Source organism: Oncorhynchus mykiss, chromosome 18 (assembly GCF_013265735.2).
Source record: "Oncorhynchus mykiss isolate Arlee chromosome 18, USDA_OmykA_1.1, whole genome shotgun sequence".
In the NCBI taxonomy this organism is placed as follows: Eukaryota; Metazoa; Chordata; class Actinopteri; order Salmoniformes; family Salmonidae; genus Oncorhynchus; species Oncorhynchus mykiss.
Genome location: NC_048582.1, coordinates 54,787,488 through 54,803,504, shown reverse-complemented (window position 1 = coordinate 54,803,504; position 16,017 = coordinate 54,787,488). Strand labels below are relative to the sequence as shown.

At 48.0% G+C, this 16,017-nt stretch overlaps 1 protein-coding gene across 6 annotated transcripts in view; it reads right to left on the bottom strand.

Moving 5' to 3' along the window:
• LOC110496551 (rho family-interacting cell polarization regulator 2) overlaps nt 1–16,017 on the bottom strand; it is a 79,107-nt gene that overhangs the window by 13,855 nt on the left and 49,235 nt on the right. For 4 of the 6 annotated variants that reach the window (XM_036953294.1, XM_036953295.1, XM_036953296.1 and 1 more), the window contains exons 7-16: nt 5,262–5,411; nt 5,062–5,125; nt 4,777–4,820; nt 4,315–4,440; nt 3,684–3,832; nt 3,178–3,307; nt 2,608–2,757; nt 1,801–2,255; nt 1,426–1,690; nt 790–959 (exon numbers count right to left, since the gene is read on the bottom strand). In XM_036953294.1, the coding sequence (XP_036809189.1) occupies nt 790–959; nt 1,426–1,690; nt 1,801–2,255; nt 2,608–2,757; nt 3,178–3,307; nt 3,684–3,832; nt 4,315–4,440; nt 4,777–4,820; nt 5,062–5,125; nt 5,262–5,411 (1,703 nt within the window). The remainder of the gene's footprint in view (nt 1–789; nt 960–1,425; nt 1,691–1,800; nt 2,256–2,607; nt 2,758–3,177; nt 3,308–3,683; nt 3,833–4,314; nt 4,441–4,776; nt 4,821–5,061; nt 5,126–5,261; nt 5,412–16,017) is intronic. The other 2 variants (XM_036953298.1, XM_036953299.1) reach the window with 1 other exon arrangement.

The window sequence follows — 16,017 nt, the reverse complement described above, 5'->3', positions numbered from 1 at the left end:
TGTAACTAAACATGATTAGCAGTTACTTTTGGGTGTGTCTATTTAGGCGGAAATATCTGTACTTTACCATTTATATTTTTGACGACTTACTTCACTACTTTCCTAAAGAAAAGTATGTACTTTTTACTTCATACATTTTCCCTGACACCCAAAAGTAGTCAGAAAATGGTCAAATTCGTACAGTTATCAAGAGAACATCCCTGGTCATCCCTACTGCCTCTGATCTGGTGGACTCACTAAACAGAGAACATCCCTGGTCCTCCCTACTGCCTCTGATCTGGAGGACTCACTAAACCCAAATGCTTTGTTTGTAAATGATGTCTGAGCGTTGGAATGTGACCATGCCTATCCGTAAATTTAAAATAAAATAAAATTGTGCCTGTCTGGTTTGCTTAATATAAGGAATTTTAAATGATTCGTACCTTTACTTTTGATACTTAAGTATATATATAAAACCAAGTGGTGGATCATTTTAGACTTTTACTCAAGTAGTATTTTACTGGGTGACTTTCATTATGAGAATGTAGTACTTTTTCCACCACTGCGCACACACACACACGGATACATACACACACACACGGATACACACACACGGATACACACACAGTGATACACAAAGGCCCAGTGGAATCTCATTGTCTGTGGTGAGATGTGGCGTGACAGGGCAGAGGTTAGGGGCCAGAGAAGGAGATGGTGGTAGTGACCTTGCCTATCTCCCATGTAGGGTGTAGTAGCCTAGAGAGAGTACAGGGGACGGGACTTTCCCTCTTCCCCTCCCTCTTGACTCACCCAATCCTCTCCACCTCCATGTCAAAGAACACAGAGTGGTGGAGGGCGTGGTCATCACCCGTGTCATCGTCATCGAAGTCGGAGGTGTTGAGGAAGTCAAAGCTCTCCAGAGCGCTCTCAACCGTCAGGCTGAGACTGGACGACCTGCTCCTGTGGCCCGGGAGACGACACTGAGGGAAAGACGTCACGAGATGCTGAAACCCTGCTTGGAGGGCTAGCACTAAGAGAAACTAGGTGCTATAAGAACATGGATGACTTGCTACAGTAGCCCGGGAGACAGCACTGAGGGAAAGATGAGACCCTGAAATGCTCTGCCCTAAAAAGCCCTGCCAGGGGTTGGCTAGACTAATACTAATGGAGACCACCTGTAGCCATGGGGGGGTTCTAATGAATGTCAATACCACAATACAGCTCCAATCACCTTAACAGCATACATTAACTACCACCCTTAAAAACCTTGCCAGATCATTTATCTTTATGAAAAATAAACAAATCCCATCCCAGGGAAAATCCCAAAAGGCACCTTGTACCCTATACATTGTGCAACTTTTGGCCAAGGCCACATGGGGCAGTGCACCACATAGAGAACAGGGTGCCATTTGGAATGACACAGGGGACATGGAAGCCAGGCCTCACCTTGAGCAGGTCCTCCAGGCGCATCACTTCCTGTTCCAGGTCCTGCAGCTCTCTACAGCGTTGTCCCAGTGATTCCAGCCTCAGCAGCAGGCTGTGCAGGGCCTCTTCCAGGCTGCTCTCCAGGAAGGCCCTGCTTCCCTCCCCGGCCCAGCTCAAACCCACCACCTCGGGCAGAATGTCGGACGACGTCAGCCTCCTCACCAGTTGCCTGGTCAAGCTGCCTGGTTCTTCAGTGTCCAGTTCCACGGGCTTCAGCAGCTCTGAGCTGACAATATAATAGAATTTAATAGATTATAATACAAGTTCATTGAGGGGAGATTAATTTGGCCTCTGTGCAATAAACATCATAAAGACAAAACATCAATCACATATTACCTGTCGTCTTCATCTCCATCCCTGTCAGACCCAGCGTGGTCCAGGAACACATCCTCAGGAGCCACAGCTGACGACTGGCTCTCAGAGCAGAGAGAGGAGGAACCTACATTAAGCTGGAACTCTGCCCTCTCCCACTCTGACTCCACTTCCTCGCTGACCAGACTAACACTCACGCTACCGCCGCTGTCACCACTCTCCTCTTCCTCCTCACCCTCCTCTTCCACTACGTCTGCATGCACCCGAACCATCTCTTCTACCCCTTTGTCTTCCCTGGGGGGTATTTGAGGCCAATGGTTCGTGTCAGGCGGCGTGACAGTGATTTCGGGGTTGGACTGGCCTGGGGCGAGGCTTGGGCTGAGGGAGGAGACTGATGTATCGGAAAAGGTGAAGGAGAGGCGCTTGCACTCAGAGTTGCCACACCCACCATTCTCAAAGACGTCATCAGGGAGGGTGGACTGGAGAGGGAGAGAAAGGGGGGGGAGAGAAAGAGAGGGGAGAGAGAGAGTCAGATTAGAGGAGAGAGATATATATAGAGAGAGAGAGTCAGATGAGATGAGAGAGAGAGAGTCAGATGAGAGGAGAGAGAGATATATATAGAGAGAGTCAGATGAGAGGAGAGAGAGCCTGTAGGTGCTCCAATAGTCTAGTGACATCACAGCCTCCTCCTCTTTCCCTCCTCCTACTGTTGTGTCAGTCTGGGACGTGAACACAGGCTGACACAAGCCACTCCATGCAAACAAATAAGCAGGCAAAGGCACACAGGCAGGGGTAAACGGGGCAAGTACTAGCGTAGCAGACCTCACTCACATAGACCTCCAGCCTGGACTTGGGCCTGGGGCGGAGGGAGGCCAGGTCGCCAAAGGAGCGACTGCGTCTCAGCTTCTCTAACAGGGAGTTCCTCAGGGCGTGGAAGAAGGAGAAGCGATGCTGGGTTGGGGAGGGGCGGGGGTGCCACTCCTTTACCACTCACAGGTAGCAGGGGGTGGAGGGAGGAGGAATGGGTGCAGGGTTGGGGGGGTGGTACGAGGGAGGGAGCAGGGGTGGGTGGAGGGAGGGAGGCAGGGAGTGAGAGGGAGGGGGGTTAGAGGGAGGATGGGGAGCAAGGAGGGTGTGGCGGGTGGGTTAGGGTTAGTCAGACTCAACCATTGCTTTGTTAGCATACACAGACACATATATGTTGAATACATAGACAGACAATCACAGTTTCACAGTTTAAAGCAATCCTGGGTAAGTGGGTTCCAGGGTTAGTGCAACGAGGGATCCTGTGTTGTGAGCAAGCAGGTGCTAGGATGCAGGATGCTGTGCTATAAGCCATACACCCACCCACTCCTCTCCCCTATCCCACCCCAGGGAGAGGACGCTCTGACTGGGACTCACAAAGAAGGACTGGTCCTGGAAGGTGGGTGTCTCTGGCGTGCCCTGGCTGTAGACAGACACCCGTCTCTGCAGGGCGGTGGCCTTGCTCACGTTGCCTGAAGAGAGAGTCAGGTCCTCCACATCGAACGGACTGCATGGGGGGAGGACAGAGAGACAGTTAGGAGGGGAAGTCCATTAGAGAACTATGAACTACAGTACTATGGTAATGCTGTAACACTGGAGCAGACACCCAGATTCTCCAGAAGAGGGCAGCGTTAGAGTATAACTTAATGTAGTCAACGTACACTGATGTAACTAACCACTGTAGTATGTATTGTGTAGTTTATAATGTCCTACAATATGGTTTGTTTCTGTTTCATTTGCTGTTTCCATGTTGTTCATGTTTTTCTGCTCCTTGCACCACACCAATAACTTTCTGTGACCTTCTGATTCTGATTAAACTGTCACTAACCAAAATGTAAAAATATATCCATCACTCAAAGAGAGATTTAATTAAGTCCACTTACAACCATGTGACCTCCAGATTGAGTTTGATTGTTCCCAGGTCGTTGACATCAACAGCCACCACCTGAGGCATGGCCGTGAACAGGTCCTTGGTCTCACAGATCACACTGCCCACTAGGATGTGAGTGGCTAAACCCTTCAGCTCGGTAACCTGATTGGACAAGAGACAGGAAGTTAGAGCTAATTGGACCAGAGAAAGGAAGTAAGGTCACACTGCCCACCAAGATGTGAGTGGCTAGACCTGTTCAGCTCTGTCAAGACAGGAAGTTAGAGGGTGATTCAGGTAGGTTAGTGCTGGGCTAGAACAAAAGCCTGCACACTCTGTGGTTCCCCAAGACCAGGACTGAACTCCACTGCCCTAGGCTGGGTCACTGTGCTCTAGGCTGGGTCACTGTGCTCTAGGCTGGGTCACTGTGCTCTAGGCTAGATTACTGTACTGTTATCTATGCTGGGTTACTGTACTGTACTCTAGGCTGGGTCACTGTACTGTACTTTAGGCTGGGTCACTGTACTGTAGGCTGGGTTACTGTACTCTAGGCTGGGTTTTATAAAGCACGTTGACTTAAAAATGTCTTCATAAATATAATTAATTGGTTGATTGGTTGGTTGGTTGATTGACGGATTGTGCTGTACTTTGATGTTGATGAGGTCTGTGATGAGGGGCGTGAAGACCATCTCTTCTCCGTCCCAACTCTGTCTGGAGTTCACCTCTATCTTCCCTTTCAGCTTCCAGCGCTGACGACCATACCGCATGAAGATCTGACAGACGGAGGGAGGGAGGAGACAGAGGTGTGAGAGGGAGGGAGGGAGAGAAACAAAGAGAGATTTAGAGAGGGCAGAGAGGGATAAAGATGGGTAGAGATAGAGGAGAAAGAGAGGGGGGTGAGACAAAGATACAGGTTAAAGATAGATGCAGGGTCAAGGAGAAGGATATAAGCTAAGAAACGGTTGTTTTTATATATTTATAAGTGCCGTTTTCGAGGCAGTCTGCAGATTGGGAAAGATATAGTTGTCTATTTGTGATACAGGGAGGGCCTGTTAGGAATGATAAAGACAGAGAAAGAGAGAGTCAAGTCTTATATTAATTCATCTCACCTCATACTGATCTCCTGAACACAGACGAGCAAAGCCAGCAAGACCTGAGGAGAGAGAGGAGGGGGGCAGAGAGAGAGGGGGTTGGTGGGAGAGTGAGTGAGGCAGCGAGCGAGGGGGGGGGGGGGGGGGGGGGGGGGTAGTAGAAAGAGAGGGGCGGGGGGTGAGAGAGAGAGAGAGAAGGGGTTTGGGAGAAAGAAAGAGAGTGAGAGATAATTGAGCAGTGAAATCATTGCTTTTTTGTTTTTCAGTCTACACTAACAGCAGTTCCCCTGGCCTCAGTCTTACCTTTCATTTTGATATGGAATTCCCCCAACAAGTTCTCCAGCTCCACCTCAAACGTGCTCATATTCTGGGGAGGAAAGGAGACTGATCAGCTCAAACACAAACAACTGGAGACGAACTTTGACACCAGGCTGTGTTCGATCTCAGTGGGTGATTGTATAGTGCCGGTGAACAGGCTGATTTATGTGTGGGTCCATCCACACCTCTGTGTACTCCTTGTATCTGCGGTTGACCTCTAATATGCTCTCTCTGGTGGCCTTGGTGGAGGGAGAGGCAGAGAAGGCCTGCTTCATCTTACTGGCTCCCTCTCTCAGCATCCTCTGGATACAGAACACCTCATACAACTCATCCACCTGCAGGGGACGCAGCACACAGATGGTTAAACACTATAATCTACACAGCCCAGACAGGGTTAAAAGACTTAACATACAGCAAGGAGGTGGTTACACACAAACCATATCCAATAGACGTGACATAGACTTAAAATCGCTATTAAAGCAAAAATAGTGTTAATAACTTAAAACGCAATAAGTATACACATCAAAGACAATTACAGATGTATAACCTGTATACATACAAACCACACACTGATCAGCCAATAACAGCCTGTGAAGTTTGTAAAGTTCGATACAGCATAAACAAAAGCCCTGGGCTTGAAACAAGCTAATAAATCCTACCCATCCTCCCTCATACACAAAGACACTAAATATTCAGTAGGCAGATGAGTGATCATTTCCAGAGAGCGGCGCTGGATATGAGGACTCACTCCAGCCCTCCTCTGGGGGAGACAGATTACCATGTCTGACAGACTGATGAGCAAGCCCTGCCCAGCCTCAGACCCACACCCTTTGTCATAGACCTGCACAATTAGATCATTCACAACCCTGCAGCATAGCACACTGCCCAACTTCCCCCTTCATATGAACTATGCTAAGCCCAATGACTGTGGAGAGAAAAAGGGGAGGGAGGGATAGAGAACTGGGAAATAGAGGAAGACAGAGGTGAAGAACGTGAGAGAGAGGCTTGTGGGAGTCCCAAGGAGGCAGACAGCGTTTAGCGATCGCTTGGGAGCACTGTCTAATACCCACACACCCAGTAGAAACATGGAGAAAGACACTGTGGTGGGTCAGCATTAATCCACATGGGAGGAGAAGGAGACAGAGAGAGACAGAATAGAAAGAGAGAGAGGGGGAGATCCAGCTTACTTACGCAACCCAACTCTCTCCATCCCTCACTCTGCCTGTAATGAGCCTGAGTGATTGTATAATGTGCTGACTTCCCTACTTTCCTACTGTACTGAGACTGTACTGTCTGGCAGGCATAAACAAAGACCTGGAATGGGCCAAATGAAAAGGAAATATCCAGATGACGCCGTGGAGCTGTGAAATATTGATGCATCGCAGTCTTTAAGGTTCTCATTAGGGGAAAACAGAGGGTGAAATGGGCCAATCGTATTCCCCAGCGTTTTGACAATCACAGCAGACACAGAAGTGGTGAAGGGGGAGGATGATGATGAAGTAGATGAATTTAGTAGGAAAGCAGCAAGGGCTGTCAGTTGTCAGGGAGGGGACTGGGATGCTCCAATTCAAGGGTGGAACACTCCGTCTAGAAGGGGAGTTCAGAGGGTTGATGATGATGTCAGGTTCTGGCAGTGCAGTGGATCTTTGCTATGTTTGATATTAAAAGAGAGAAACCCTGCCCTGCCCCAGCTTCCCTCATAGCATCATCCACCCCCACCCCAACCACAACAGCCCTGTACCCCTGGGTCCCCCTACCGCTACCACAACACCTCACCCCCACGACACCCCCACTCCCATCCTGCCCTGCCATGTCTGTGGTATGTGGTAGGCTGTTAATTTGGGTGCTGCTTCTCTGATTGGAAAGAGCTGAGCCACAACCAATGAGATCATTGAAAAAGGCTACTTACTCCCGAAAATGTAGATTAACTCTAACAAGGATTAGAATTCATTCTACCAATGACGAATCCATGTCACCACACTCTCGATGACTATTTAACAAATGTATATAGCTCAAATATCTTAGAAGGATTGTACAGCGGGAGAGTGCAGTAAACAGACCCTCTGTGCCAACTTTGCCCTATAGGGTTCAGGTCACCAAGTTCAGAGTGGTATCTGAGAAATGGGGATTTGGGGGAGTGGGAAGAGGCTGTCTGTCAGTGACTGACACCTACTGGTGTCAGGGTGGGATGCCTGCCCTGCTGATCAATGCTGTAGTCCAGGGGAGAAATCAGCATAAAAAAAAGACAAGACAAATTTCATAAAAGTAACAAAGTGTTTCCACACCTCACAAGCTACAGACAACAGACAACATGGAAAGCGGCAACACACAGCTACGGACCATGTTCACAAATCTGATTGACCTTTAGCCATGTCTTCAAGCATTTTGTGAAAGTGTGATATGTGGTGCAGTTATGTGTGTCTGATGGCAGTGTATTCCAGACATGGGAAGCTCTCACAGAGAATGCAGATTTACTAAAGGTGCTTTTCCTTAGGGGAACTATACAGTCATCTCTCAGGGCAGACCTTGTGGATCTGCTGCCATATGTCTGGGTTTTCTGTTTAACAAAAATATTGAGTGGAGGGGGAGCCAGGCCATTAAGGATCATGAATACAAGACATGCGTCGGTGTATTGCACAAGATTTTCCCAACTCAAGAGCTCATGCTTTCTAAGAATGTGACAATGATGATGGCTATTGGGCTTCCTATCAAGCACTTTGAGATTTTATTGGTCACAAACACATGCTTAACAGATGTTAATGCGAGTGTAGCGAAATGCTTGTGCTTCTAGTTCCGACAGTGCAGTGATATCTAACACGTAATCTAACAATTCCACAACTACCGAATACACACAAATCTAAAGGGATGGAATAAGAACATGTACATACAGTTGAAGTCGGAAGTTTACATACACTTAGGTTGTAGTCATTAAAACTCGTTTTTCAACCACACATTTCTCGTTAACAAACTATAGTTTTGGCAAGTCGGTTAGGACATCTACCTTGTGCATGACAAGACATTTTCCAACAATTGTTTACAGACAGATTATTTCACTTATAATTCACTGTATCACAATTCCAGTGGGTCAGAAGTTTACATACACTAAGTTGACTGTGCCTTTAAACAGCTTGGACAATTCCAAAAAATTATGTCATGGCGTCAGAAGCTTCTGATAGGCTAATTGACATCATTTGAGTCAATTGGAGGTGTACCTGTAGATGTATTTCAAGGCCTACCCTAAAACTCAGTGCCTCTTTGCTTGACATCATGGGAAAATCAAAACAAATTAGCCAAAATTCTTCAGCCTCCTGAGGTTGAAGAGGCATTTTAGCGCCATCTTCACCACACTGTCGATGTGGGTGGACCATTTCAGTTTGTCCGTGATATGTACGCAGAGGAACTTAAAACTTTCCACCTTCTCCACTACTGCTCCCTCTGCTGTTTCCTGAAGTCCACGATCATCTCCTTTGTTTTGTTGATGTTGAGTGAGAGATTGTTTTCCTGACACCACACTCCGAATGCCCTCACCTCCTCCCTGTATGCTGTCTCGTCGTCGTTAGTAATCAAGCCCACTACTGTTGTGTCGTCTGCAAACTTTATGATTGAATTGGAGGTGTGCATGGCCACGCAGTCATAGGTGAACAGGGAGTACAGGAGGGGGTCGAGAACGCACCCTTGTGGGGCCCCAGTGTTGAGGATTAGCGAAGTGTAGATGTTGTTTCCTACATTCACCATCTGGTGGCGGCCCATCAGAAAGTCCAGGATCCAATTGCACAGGGTAGGGTCGAGACCCAGTGCCTCAAGCTTAATGATGAGCTTGGAGGGTACTATGGTGTTGAATGCTGAGCTGTAATCAATGAACAGCATTCTTACGTAGGTATTCCTCTTGTCCAGATGGGATAGGGCAGTGTGATAGCAATTGCATCGTCTGTGGACCTGTTGGGGCGGTATGCAAACTGAAGTGGGTCTAGGGTGGCAGGTAAGGTGGAGGTGATATGATCCTTGACTAGTCTCTCAAAGCACTTCATGATGACAGAAGTGAGTGCTCCGGGGCAATAGTCATGTTGTTCAGTTATCTTTTCCTTCTTGGGTACAGGAACAATTGTTGCCATCTTGAAGCATGTGGGGACAGCAGATGGGGATAGGGAGCGATTGAATATGTTTGTAAACACACCAGCCAGCTGGTCTGCGCATGCTCTGAGAACACGGCTAGGGATGCCGCCTGGGCCAGCAGCCTTGCGAGGGTTAACACTTTTAATCGTCTTACTCACGTCGGCCATGGAGAAGGGTTGGGGGGGAACCGCAGTCCTTGGTAGTGGGCCGCGTCGGTGGCACTGTATTATCCTCAAAGCGGGCAAAGAAGTTGTTTTGTTTTTCTGGAAGCAAGACATTGGTGTCTGTGACATGGCTGGTTTTCTTTTTCTAGTCCGTAATTGTCTGTAGACCCTGCCACATATGTCTCATGTCTGAGCCGTTGAATTGCGACTCTAATTTGTCCCTATACCGACATTTCACTTGTTTGATTACCTTGCAGAGGGAATAACACCTACACTGTTTATATTCACCCATATTCCCAGTCATCTTTCCATAGTTAAAATGTGGTGGTTCGCGCTTTCAGTTTTGCGTGAATGCCGCCATCTATCCACGGTTTGTGGTTAGGGTACGTTTAATAGTAACAGTGGGTACAACATCTACAATGCACTTCTTTAGAAACTCACTCACAGAGTCAGTGTATAAATCCATGTTATTCTCTGAGGCTGCCCGGGAACATTTCCCAGTCCGCGTGATCAAAACAATCTTGAAGCGTGGATTCCAATTGGGTCGGACCAGTCTTGAATGGTTCTAGACACGGGTACATCCTGTTTGAGTTTCTGCCTATAGGACGGTATGAGCAAAATGGAGACGTGGTCAGATTTGCTGAAGCAAGGGCAGGGGAGGGTCTTGTATGCATCACGGAAGTTAGAGTAGCAGTGGTCCAATGTATTGCCCGTGCAAGTGCTGCAATTAATATGCTGATGGAATTTAGGTAGCCTTGTTCTCAAATTTGCTTTGTTAAAATCCCCAGCTACAATAAATGCATCCTCAGGATATATGGTTTCCAGTTTACATAGAGTCCAGTGAAGTTTATTGAGGGCCATCTGGGGTATCTGCTTGAGGGGGTATATACACAGCTGTGACAATAACTCTTGGGAGATAATATGGTCGTCATTTGATTGTAAGGAATTATAGAGCAGGTGAACAGAAGGACTTGAGTTCCTATAGGTTGTTATGATTACACCATGAGTCGTTAATCATGGAGTATACAGTCCCGCCCTTCTTCTTCCCAGAAAGATGTTTATTTCTGTTGGCGCGACGCATGAAGAACCCTGTGGCTGTACCAACTCCGACAACATATCCTGAGAGAGCCAAGTTTCCGAAAAAACAGAGTATGTTACAATCCCTGATGTCTCTCTGGAAGGCAACCCTTGCCCTAATTTCTTTCACCTTGTTGTCTAGAGACTGGACATTGGTGAGTAATATACTCGGAAGCGGTGGGTGGTGTGCACGCCTTCGAAGTTTGACCAGGAGGCCGCTCCGTCTACCTCTTCTGCGACATTGTTTTGGGTCAGCCTCTTGGATTAGATCCAATGTCCTGGGTGGTGGTCCGAACAAAGGATCAGCTTCGGGAAAGTCGTATTCCTGGTCGTAATGTTGGTAAGTTGACGTCGCTCTTATAGTCAATAGTTCTTCCCGGCTGTATGTAATAACACTTACGATTTTCTGGGCTAACAATGTAAGAAATAATACATACAAAAACGAAATAGTGCATAGATGCGGCCTAAGGCCTAAGGACTCGAAGCGAGGCGACCATCTCTGTCAGTGCCATCTTGCTGCACACTACCATTTAACACTACCATTCAATACCCCCATTCGACACTACCATGATACTGCATGGGGGTCCTCTGTAGCTCAGATGGTGGAGCATGGCACTTTGCAACGCCAGGATAGTGGGTTCAATACCCAAGACAACCCATACGTAAAACGTATGCACGCATGACTAAGTTACTTTGGATAAAAGCGTCAGCTAAATGGCATATAAACTATTAAACTATTAATTATCCAGTAGGGCTAACAGTCTATAAATAATTTTGGTTTAATTTATTATCTATTTTCTGTGGTAATAAGACTAAGGAAGTTCTTAACGTGACAAAAGACCCATCTAAAGATTAAGGTAACTTATCACCATACTGCTGGCCCAAAACAAGTGTGTCACCCACCCCAGGAAATGAAAGACAGGGTGACTGTGAAAACACACTGTGTTGGGCTGTAGGACTGTTGGACTGTAGGGCTGGGCACAAAATGAGGAAACAACACATTCTGTGGGCTCGACTGCACACACCCTAAGATGGACAAACACTGTGCAATAGCAGCCGAGGCAAGCATGAGCGCACACACACAGCTGGCAAGCGAGGGGTGACCTTTATCCACGAGAGTATCTTTAATCTTCAGCGAGGGGTGATCTTTATCCACGAGAGTATCTTTAATCTTCGGTAGGTTTTTGTCCTCTTAGATTTAAAGAGGAACTCACTAAGTGGATTTAACCCACAAACAAACAAACACCCAACAATGGCTACCCAGACTATTTGCACCCACCTATTTTACGCTGTTACTAGTCTCTGTTTATTAAGTACATATTATTTTAAACACCTTGACTAACCGGTGCCCCCGCACATCGACTCTGTACCGCTAGCCCCTGTATATTGCCTCGCTATTGTTATTTTACTGCTGCTGTTTAATTATTTGTTACTTTTATTTTTTTACCCATCTACTTATTTTTAATAAAACTGCATTTTTGTTTAAGGGCTTGTAAGTAAGCATTTCACTGTATGGTCTACACCTGTTGTATTCTTCGCATGTGACAAATATAATTTGATTTGAGTTGATCATCAGGAAAGAAGGGACATCTTTAGTCTCAAAACATCCAAACATCATCAGGAAAGAGGGGACCCAGAGGATGTCTGTAGCCCCAAAACATCCAAACATCATCAGGAAAGAGGGGACCCAGAGGATGTCTGTAGCCCCAAAACATCCAAACATCATCAGGAAAGAGGGGACCCAGAGGATGTCTCTAGCCCCAAAACATCCCAACCAAAATATTATTATTATAATATAATAAATAATTATTATAATGTCCATGCACACACATCTACCGCATCTAAATGATGGCCGGCATTCATGCCCTGCTAAGAAAGGAGAGTCTCTAAGACTAAATGAAATCCTCTTACGATATGGCTCATCTGGGCTGTAATGGATTTACCCTTCCGCTCTACATTACACCAGGGACTAGCAGAGGAGAGATTATACTACACAGACCTAAAGCTCGGCCACATCAAACACATGTAGTACTCGCTGAGGGGAGGGGAGGGCCGATCAAAGAACAGGAGGATAGGCCCAGATCCCATCAAACACATGTAGTACTCTCTGAGGGGAGGGCCGATCAAAGAACAGGAGGATAGGCCCGGATCCCATCAAACACATGTAGTACTCTCTGAGGGGAGGGCCGATCAAAGAACAGGAGGATAGGCCCGGATCCCATCAAACACATGTAGTCCCGGATCACATCAAACACATGTAGTACTCTCTGAGGGGAGGGGAGGGCCGATCAAAGAACAGGAGGATAGGCCCAGATCCCATCAAACACATGTAGTACTCTCTGTGGGGAGGGCCGATCAAAGAACAGGAGGATAGGCCCGGATCCCATCAAACACATGTAGTACTCTCTGAGGGGAGGGCCGATCAAAGAACAGGAGGATAGGCCCAGATCACATCAAACACATGTAGTTCTCTCTGAGGGGAGGGCCGATCAAAGAACAGGAGGATAGGCCCAGATCACATCAAACACATGTAGTACTCTCTGAGCGGAGGGGAGGGCCGATCAAAGAACAGGAGGATAGGCCCGGATCCCATCAAACACATGTAGTACTCTCTGAGGGGAGGGCCGATCAAAGAACAGGAGGATAGGCCCGGATCCCATCAAACACATGTAGTACTCTCTGAGGGGAGGGCCGATCAAAGAACAGGAGGATAGGCCCAGATCCCATCAAACACATGTAGTACTCTCTGTGGGGAGGGCCGATCAAAGAACAGGAGGATAGGCCCGGATCCCATCAAACACATGTAGTACTCTCTGAGGGGAGGGCCGATCAAAGAACAGGAGGATAGGCCCGGATCCCATCAAACACATGTAGTACTCTCTGAGGGGAGGGCCGATCAAAGAACAGGAGGATAGGCCCAGATCACATCAAACACATGTAGTTCTCTCTGAGGGGAGGGCCGATCAAAGAACAGGAGGATAGGCCCAGATCACATCAAACACATGTAGTACTCTCTGACCGGAGGGGAGGGCCGATCAAAGAACAGGAGGATAGGCCCGGATCCCATCAAACACATGTAGTACTCTCTGAGGGGAGGGCCGATCAAAGAATAGGAGGATAGGCCCGGATCCCATCAAACACATGTAGTACTCTCTGAGGGGAGGGCCGATCAAAGAACAGGAGGATAGGCCCAGATCCCATCAAACACATGTAGTACTCTCTGAGGGGAGGGCCGATCAAAGAACAGGAGGATAGGCCCAGATCACATCAAACACATGTAGTTCTCTCTGAGGGGAGGGCCGATCAAAGAACAGGAGGATAGGCCCAGATCACATCAAACACATGTAGTACTCTCTGAGCGGAGGGGAGGGCCGATCAAAGAACAGGAGGATAGGCCCGGATCCCATCAAACACATGTAGTACTCTCTGAGGGGAGGGCCGATCAAAGAACAGGAGGATAGGCCCGGATCCCATCAAACACATGTAGTACTCTCTGAGGGGAGGGCCGATCAAAGAACAGGAGGATAGGCCCAGATCCCATCAAACACATGTAGTACTCTCTGTGGGGAGGGCCGATCAAAGAACAGGAGGATAGGCCCGGATCCCATCAAACACATGTAGTACTCTCTGAGGGGAGGGCCGATCAAAGAACAGGAGGATAGGCCCGGATCCCATCAAACACATGTAGTACTCTCTGAGGGGAGGGCCGATCAAAGAACAGGAGGATAGGCCCAGATCACATCAAACACATGTAGTTCTCTCTGAGGGGAGGGCCGATCAAAGAACAGGAGGATAGGCCCAGATCACATCAAACACATGTAGTACTCTCTGAGCGGAGGGGAGGGCCGATCAAAGAACAGGAGGATAGGCCCGGATCCCATCAAACACATGTAGTACTCTCTGAGGGGAGGGCCGATCAAAGAACAGGAGGATAGGCCCGGATCCCATCAAACACATGTAGTACTCTCTGAGGGGAGGGCCGATCAAAGAACAGGAGGATAGGCCCAGATCCCATCAAACACATGTAGTACTCTCTGAGGGGAGGGCCGATCAAAGAACAGGAGGATAGGCCCGGATCACATCAAACACATGTAGTACTCTCTGAGGGGAGGGGAGGGCGATCAAAGAACAGGAGGATAGGCCCGGATCCCATCAAACACATGTAGTACTCTCTGAGGGGAGGGGAGGGCCGATCAAAGAACAGGATAGGCCCGGATCCCATCAAACACATGTAGTACTCTCTGAGGGGAGGGCCGATCAAAGAACAGGAGGATAGGCCCGGATCCCATCAAACACATGTAGTACTCTCTGAGGGGAGGGCCGATCAAAGAACAGGAGGATAGGCCCGGATCCCATCAAACACATGTAGTACTCTCTGAGGGGAGGGGAGGGCCGATCAAAGAACAGGAGGATAGGCCCGGATCCCATCAAACACATGTAGTACTCTCTGAGGGGAGGGGAGGGCCGATCAAAGAACAGGATAGGCCCGGATCCCATCAAACACATGTAGTACTCTCTGAGGGGAGGGGAGGGCCGATCAAAGAACAGGAGGATAGGCCCGGATCCCATCAAACACATGTAGTACTCTCTGAGGGGAGGGCCGATCAAAGAACAGGAGGATAGGCCCAGATCCCATCAAACACATGTAGTACTCTCTGAGGGGAGGGGAGGGCCGATCAAAGAACAGGAGGATAGGCCCGGATCCCATCAAACACATGTAGTACTCTCTGAGGGGAGGGGAGGGCCGATCAAAGAACAGGAGGATAGGCCCGGATCACATCAAACACATATAGTACTCTCTGAGGGGAGGGGAGGGCCGATCAAAGAACAGGAGGATAGGCCCAGATCCCATCAAACACATGTAGTACTCTCTGAGGGGAGGGGAGGGCCGATCAAAGAACAGGAGGATAGGCCCGGATCCCATCAAACACATGTAGTACTCTCTGAGGGGAGGGGAGGGGCGATCAAAGAACAGGAGGATAGGCCCGGATCCCAAGCAAACAGACAACAGGACAATCAGGACTAGGTTTCTACTGCTGTTCAGTATCGAAGAGAACAGAATTGCACCTAGATAATGTATAAAATACACTGAGTGTAAAAAACATTTAAAAAACTAAACATCCATGACATAGACTGACCAGGTGAATCCAGGTGAAAGCTATGATCCCTTAATGATGTCACTTAAATCCACTTCAAAGCAGTGTAGATGAAGGGGAGGAGACAGGGTAAAGAAAGATGTTTAAGCCTTGAAACAATTGAGAAATGGATTGTGTATGTGTGCCATTCAAAGGGTGAATGGGTAAGAGAAAAGATGTAAGTGCCTTTAAAACGGGGAATGGTAGTAGGTGCCAGGCGCACCGGTTTGAGTGTGTCAAGAACTGCAATGGTGCTGGGTGTTTCACGCTCAACAGTTTCCCGTGCGTATCAAGAATGGTCCACCACCCAAAGGGCATCCAGCCAACTTGACACAGCTGTGGGAAGCATTGAAGTCAACATGGGCCAGCATCCCTGTGGAACATTTTGACACCTTGTAGAGTCCATACCCGACAAATTGAGTCTGTTCTGAGGGCAAAAGGGAGTGCAACTA